The 6,677-nt window shown below is 32.3% G+C and overlaps 1 protein-coding gene and 1 long non-coding RNA gene across 2 annotated transcripts; one reads left to right on the top strand and one right to left on the bottom strand.

Moving 5' to 3' along the window:
* The first annotated feature begins 2,375 nt into the window (after positions 1 to 2,375).
* On the top strand, positions 2,376 to 2,696 carry LOC135122079 (uncharacterized). The gene is made up of 3 exons (XR_010279234.1): positions 2,376 to 2,445; positions 2,510 to 2,590; positions 2,641 to 2,696. It is a non-coding gene; the product is annotated as an uncharacterized LOC135122079 (long non-coding RNA).
* Positions 2,697 to 4,573: 1,877 nt separating this feature from the next.
* LOC135122080 (PH and SEC7 domain-containing protein-like) lies at positions 4,574 to 6,364 on the bottom strand. The gene is made up of 9 exons (XM_064046320.1): positions 6,263 to 6,364; positions 6,082 to 6,204; positions 5,707 to 6,030; positions 5,527 to 5,649; positions 5,354 to 5,467; positions 4,984 to 5,112; positions 4,831 to 4,933; positions 4,722 to 4,777; positions 4,574 to 4,655 (listed from the first exon to the last, which is right to left on the bottom strand). Exons 2-9 carry the CDS (start codon positions 6,154 to 6,156, stop codon positions 4,611 to 4,613), a joined length of 969 nt encoding a protein of 322 aa, XP_063902390.1. The 5' UTR covers positions 6,157 to 6,204; positions 6,263 to 6,364; the 3' UTR covers positions 4,574 to 4,610.
* Between the last annotated feature and the right edge of the window lie 313 nt (positions 6,365 to 6,677).

The raw sequence follows: 6,677 nt of genomic DNA, 5'->3' as shown, positions 1-6,677 counted from the left end.
GCCCTATATTTCCACTTCTTTAAAGAGCAAACCAAGTGTTCTGAATCGATTTCCTTCAAAAAAGATGTAACGCAATATATTTATGTTAATTTAGTTCATCCAGGACTTCACATTGGATACACTAATTAAATTCTCCTCCGCGCCATCTAACAAATTTCTGAATGTGAAGTAGCCTATTATTCCTTTTTAAAATTATCATTATTCATACGATGACTTTCGTTTCTGTGTATATTATGAACCTTAATTTATTACAAAAGCGAAAGGGTTTGTAAAGCTATTATTACATTAACAAGGGTTGGCCAGATGACCAATCTTTTTGCACTTATAACTTACCACCTTCCTTTGTTTATATATCGTTCTTGTCATAATTTTCTTTTACAAATTATTTGTGAAATGAAGTTCACATCCCTTGAAGCTCAAAGGTCCATACCACTCTTCTGCTTTGGACAGGTAGTCCCTAACTTGCTCTTTTTCTTCTTCTTTATTATATTAAAGCAAGTAATGTTATAACCAGCAAAAGTTTCAATATCTCCCAATTTCATGCTATTTCTTTAAAGAAGGCATCTCAGTAACTCTCCAATCAAATCTTCGTCTTCTGTAATTCACATTTTTTGGACTTCTAGTTTTATATCAATTCTTAAAGCCTATTCGGCAAAAAATATAGTTGTTGCTCCGTTGGTTATATATTACTTAAGTCCTTAGCCAAAGAGCGTGTTGCTGAGTTTACTATCACAAACCTTACTAATAAAAAAAAGGTACAAAACAAGATGCTTTAATTAAGTAGGACAGCGGCTGACCCGGAGACCAAAGCAAAAAGGGCTGCCCCTCACCTTTGAGCGGAGCTTATATACATTTACGAAATAATCTTAACTTTGGATGCACGCGCCATTAATCTGATATCGAAAGTTTGTCTAACATTCTAAAAATATATTTTAAAGATTTTTGAGCAAATAATAAATTTTTTATATATCAAACAATAAATATTTTTTATTTTTTTAAAATAAATTATTTTATAGTTGTATATAATAAGATTTTGCTTGAAAGTAAGCTTACAGGGTTATGCCGGTAGTAGGGTTAATATTACTCTCTTGCAAATTTAATTAAAAGTGCCGAAAGATAACAGAATTTAACGATATATTTTCGCAGCTTGTTTATATATTTAAACCTGTGAAGTATTTAAGTAAATCTTTTTTCCATCCAATTTACATATCCTGCTTTTTACCAAACATAAATATTAATTTTGTAAAAGCTGCTATAGCAAGAAAAGCGGTGTACAAGCATAACTGGTCCTATAACTTCATATACAACTGTACACATCTAATTAGACTAAATAAAATTTCTAGAATAAAAAGCTTTTTTCTACATACCAGAGTTTTTATAATTGAAATAATGCTAAGTTGTAAGACAAGCTACCAACTTCACGTAATAGGAATGCCTGTCCATAGCATAAGGAATATATATATAAATAAAAACCACTTACGAGGGCAGAAAAACTCCTAAAAAAAATACTAAAGTTTGCGTTACGTACAAATTGTCATGCAGATTTTTTTACTTATACAAAATAATAGTAACTAAGCTATTAACTTTTCATATCCTTAACTTTATTCTACTTGTAAAACCTGTTTCATGGCATCTACACCCTTCTCTTTAGTTGAATAAAATCTTTAAAACTTCAAAAACTGTAAGCACTATGCAAATTACAATACCGGTGCAGCACAGTATTTCTCAAACTCATTGTGTACACTTTTTACTTTTAAGATTTACAATATATAATATAACGTAAATATTATTAGAATAAGAAAAGATTATTTATATGCGAGATTACTACGACTACTTCCCAGGTCGTGTCTTATGCTCTATAATATTTACTAATTTGATTTTAAAAATTAAATTCTAATTCATTATGGTTTCCTATTTATTTATAATAAAGTAGACTCTTCAACTTTCTTTTACAGATAAAGAAAATTTGTGGATACATTTTTATAACGAACTTAATGGAGAAACATTTAGTGTTTGCAAATAATTTATTTATTAATTTTTTCAATCTTAGATATTATTTTAATTAGGTTAAAAGAAGAACAAGGACTTTTTGTAGAGTTTTCAAATTTTGCCAGAGAAATTACTGAACTTGTTAAGAAGTGCCTTGAAGATGATAAGCATTCAAAGTATATTTTTATTTTGTATAAAGAATTTATTCTCTAAAAACTATACAATATTTAACACTTCAAAACTTTTATTACTTTTAAAAATATAATTATGAAGATTTTAGTATAACAAAAAACATCTGTTTTTATAAATTTTTATTTATTCGTTACTATTAATTAATGAATTTTAAATAGTGATTATTTTTTTAGTTTTATAGTTTTGTTAAGCAAGACTGATCCAATAGAATCCGAAAACAATTGGCTTCTAAATATTGTTGAAATTAATTCCTTCAGAAAACTTGTAAAGTTATGCTTTGTTTTTTATTTCTCAGCATAATTTTTTCTTTAATTAATTTTTATTAAAGATCCACTTATCGCTTCCCTTGCAAAGGGCCAAAGATATAGAATTAACGGATCATCTCTTGTCCGTTATGAAAAACAAAACTGTACTTTTGTAGTTAATTAAAAAAAAATTAATTGAGAATTTTGCCAAAAGGAAGAAAATAAAACCCTTGGACTAAAGTTAGAAGAACTACGTGAAGAGTCGTCAAGGTAACTTATTGAGATCGAAAAGTTTAGTAAATTTGATGTATAAAAGAATTATGAAATTAATATAAGTTATTTTCAAATAAAAGAAAAAAGATTTATCACGAAATTTTTAATTTTACAATAAGTTTATAAAAAGTTAGTTATTATTTAATTAAAAAAATTAAGTTATAATGCAAATTATAATTTTGCTGATCGGCGGGCCACGCGTTTTTTGTGTACTAATCATAATTTTATAGATTATACTTTCTTAGGCTTTCTTAATTTATTATTATTTAAACAACATAAAAGAATTAAAAAAAGTCAAGAGCTGAAAATGCAGCAGTTGATGGGAAGTTTCCACTATATGAATGCTGTACTTTAGCGCTTTTATAATTTAAAATTAATTTTTTTTCAAGATGAATTTGTAGAAAAAAGCAAAACAGATAATAAATGCCTTCAAGATGCTAAACTTAAACTGGTATAAAGGATGCTTAAATTTTACTAAAAATCTCAAACAAGTTATTCAATAGTCGGAAGAGAGAAAATCAGCTCAAAGTAATATAAAAACTCTTAAGGAAGATAAAAATCTTTTATCAGAAAAGATTGATGAGTTGAAAAAAAGCTGCAAACAGTTTCTTTTTTTTTAATACTATAAATTTTTAGTCAAATTATATATAAAAAGGCTCTTGATGAGTACCACTCACATAAAGCTTCCAGCGAAGAATACAAAAAAGTATTGGGGGAAAAGATAAAGTTAATTAATGATCAACACGCGGATCTTCTATCTCGTGCGAATTTAAAATTCAAAGATTTAGAGAAAGAAAAGGTTTTACTTAGATTATTCGTTTGACCATTATACATTATTGTTATTATTGCTTATTTTCAGAACGTGAAGGAAAACGGAGTAGAAGATCTAAAGGCCTACGTTTCTGAACTTCAAATCAAACACAAAAATGACATAAAAAATTTGGAGGAAAAACTCTCTAAAAGCGCAGAAAAATCAAAAAAGTACATTAAAGAATTGAAGAGCAGCTTTTAACTGCCAATAAAGAAGTGGAAAAGGTGGCGCTTATTTTGTGCTGTGCTCGTAGCAACGACCTTAAAAGTCTCCCCACGTGGTTTGTGGTAGACAGGCCAATGATATTATCGGAAAACTTCATAGGGAGTTGCGAGTGTGCAAATCTAAACTTAAAATATCATTAACGGAAAACGAAAACTTGAACAACGTTCTACAGAAACGGACAAAAGTGATTTCTTTTTTTATAAAAGATAAACTTTTTTTTTTTCTTTCATGTGGTCAGTCGCTGACGGAGGAGGAGGAGTATAAAGTAGTGCAAAGCTAAAAAGATATAAGTTCATTGGAAGCCGCAATAGATCAAAAAAATAATGATTTGCAGGCCCTTCAAAAGTGTTGGTTTTATTATTTTTAAGGTTAAAATAAAGTTACAACTCCTATTTTCAGTGGTAACCAATTTGAAGGGGCTAAAAGAAACAAAAAACTTTAAGCTCCTGCGAGAAGAGTATTATGATATTGCATTTGTCAACCAAGCCAATCAAATTAGTGCGGCAATGCAAACATCTGCATCACTCGAAGACGTCGTTAATGCCTTTTTTTGTATATAAAAAAAAGTGGAAACTTTTCGTAACGCTGCAAACTTTTCATATTAGACTGATTGTGAAAAGTCTTTTTAAATGCCGTCTTACTTAACTCTGTATTGAAAAAAAAAGTCACGGTGTCCGCAATTCAGGTGTCTCATGAGCGGAGCGGTTGCTCAGGACAGCAAGGAGATACGGCAATAATTGGTCTTGTTAAACGCTTGCTTGCAAGGGTAATACTGAGCAGTTCAATATGCTTATAGTGTATACTTTTATTATGGCCATTAGAATACGACTGCGGCAAGTCATAACTTTTTTTAGCCATTTTCTTTGAGATATAAACTATCCGCCATTGGTGCACAGGAGTTTCAAGTACGTTCGGTATCTCTTGTAAATATCATAAGAGTTATCAGTGCATTACAAATGGTGCCTCGATGATATTTATATGGGAACCTCGAGCTCGTATTGGACATAATCAAGGTTGTCCATCCAGTATTTAACTTTCGCGTCTAAATATAGGGAGCTAATAAGAGATATGTAATCGGAATACTTCATAGCTAACCATTCAGTCTTTCTCTAACATTTTTCTGAGGACTATTCAGCAGCTCCCGAAGCTCCGTTTCAAACGAAGCTATTTGTCTTTTACACATGGAGATCTGTCGTGTCTATAGGAGATACCCAATCCCAACGCACAAAAAGAGCTTTCCGCTCATACCCTGATTCCTTGGCTGTCCGTGGTCGGAAGGATCGGTCGCTGGAAGGTGGTTGGTTTCGTGCCAATGGGTCTACCCAACGGCGACATGGAGACATACGCTGCTGTTTTATTTATGGCGTTCAGCCACTCCTAACGCATAATGCACATAAGACGGAGTTAGTTACGCACAAAATAGAGAGAGGCGAAGAGAAAACTTCTTTTGTATGTCTACTAGCTATGCTCTTATGCGCAACCATGCCCTTTTTAAGGGTAACACAGGAATTCATTGACTAACAAGAGCCAGGGGCAGTTCAACTTTTGGTGGAATTGGTTGGTATTAAAAAAAGAAGACCACAGATATTGCAAACGAGATGGTTTTACGTAGGCTTACACTGCACTTCTCGGAGCTCTCACAGGATATATAGATTTCTCTTCCGTCGTTACCGCAAAACACAAACCGATTTGCATGATTGACTTTGGGTATTTTACTAAAGGAGTGGTGCACCTGTAAATGTTTCCATTAGAAATGCTTTATAATTTATACAGTTTTATAAGAAGAAAGACCGTGATCCTGTAGTAAAGCCTTTTATCTTTAAATTTTTCAGGTATATAAAATTCTAAATACGGGGGCCTTAGTGTCATCCAGAATAGAGACCACTTTTTAAAAGGTCTAAAAGTTCCTTCCCACTAATAATATCTTCATAAGCGGAGAACAATAAGTCCAACAAAAAGTAGAGCATTAACTTTTTTTCTTAAGTCCACAAACTTATAATTAACTTTGCAAAATCCCTGCAGGGCGACAAACGACTCCTTTGCAAGTAATGAGGAACGATGCGCCTCCGACCTCGTGTCGTCCCGTGGTGTAGTCAGCGTCACGGTGATGGTGCTAAAGCGCGCCCCTTTCCCTCTTTCCTGCCTTAAAAGAGTCTTTATTTTGCGGCTAAGCGAGCGAGAAGTATCAGCGCCAGCGCCGGGGGGAAGGCTGTCGGGGCGACAAAAGGAATTTTGGTAGAAGTGTGAGGGCGGGGGATAGCCGAGCTCACACTTTTTGATGCTGTAGTAAACTTTCTATATATATATATATAAGTCGAGTGTCTCGACTGTAGGAAAGAAGCATGCCTTTAGTCGCTCCTCTGGCCAAGAGCCTTCTGGATGTAAAGCTTTGAAATTCTTAACAAAATCAGATACACTCATTTTGTTTTCAACGCCTTCAGAGTGCAGATCCGTATTTAAAAGAACAACCTTAAGTTAAAATAGGCTATACGAAAAAATAGAAAAATGAAAATGAAAAATAAAGTACAGCAAAAGTTAGAGAAAAACATTCATCCGTTCCCGAAAACTCAGCAGGATTGCAATCGTAATACCTGTTGGAAAAGTACTCTAAAATTCTCGAACGTTCTTGTGTTTCGCCACTCAGCGCAAACGTTGAAAAAAAAAACCTTTCAAATTGAATTAATTTATAAATTTATTAATAAAATAATTTATATATCGCCCAACCGTAATGCTTCTTCAAAACTTTTCCCTGAAAAATCGTAAAACTTGAAAAACTCTAGAGCGGTTTGCTTATTGTAATAGATGCTGTTTTATGGAATTCCCAATAAAAAAATTAACAATTAATATTCAAGCCAAAAACAACGGAATGATCTTTAGCTTTCAGAAGATTTATAAGTTAAACGCCTTACTCTTTAGAGAAGATCTCAGAAATTTCTGTTTTT

This window comes from Zophobas morio, unplaced genomic scaffold (assembly GCF_036711695.1).
Source record: "Zophobas morio isolate AGI-343-1 ecotype UQ-CSIRO unplaced genomic scaffold, CSIRO_AGI_Zmor_V1 ptg000863l, whole genome shotgun sequence".
NCBI lineage: Eukaryota > Metazoa > Arthropoda > Insecta > Coleoptera > Tenebrionidae > Zophobas > Zophobas morio.
This window is presented reverse-complemented; position numbering and strand designations above follow the sequence as displayed.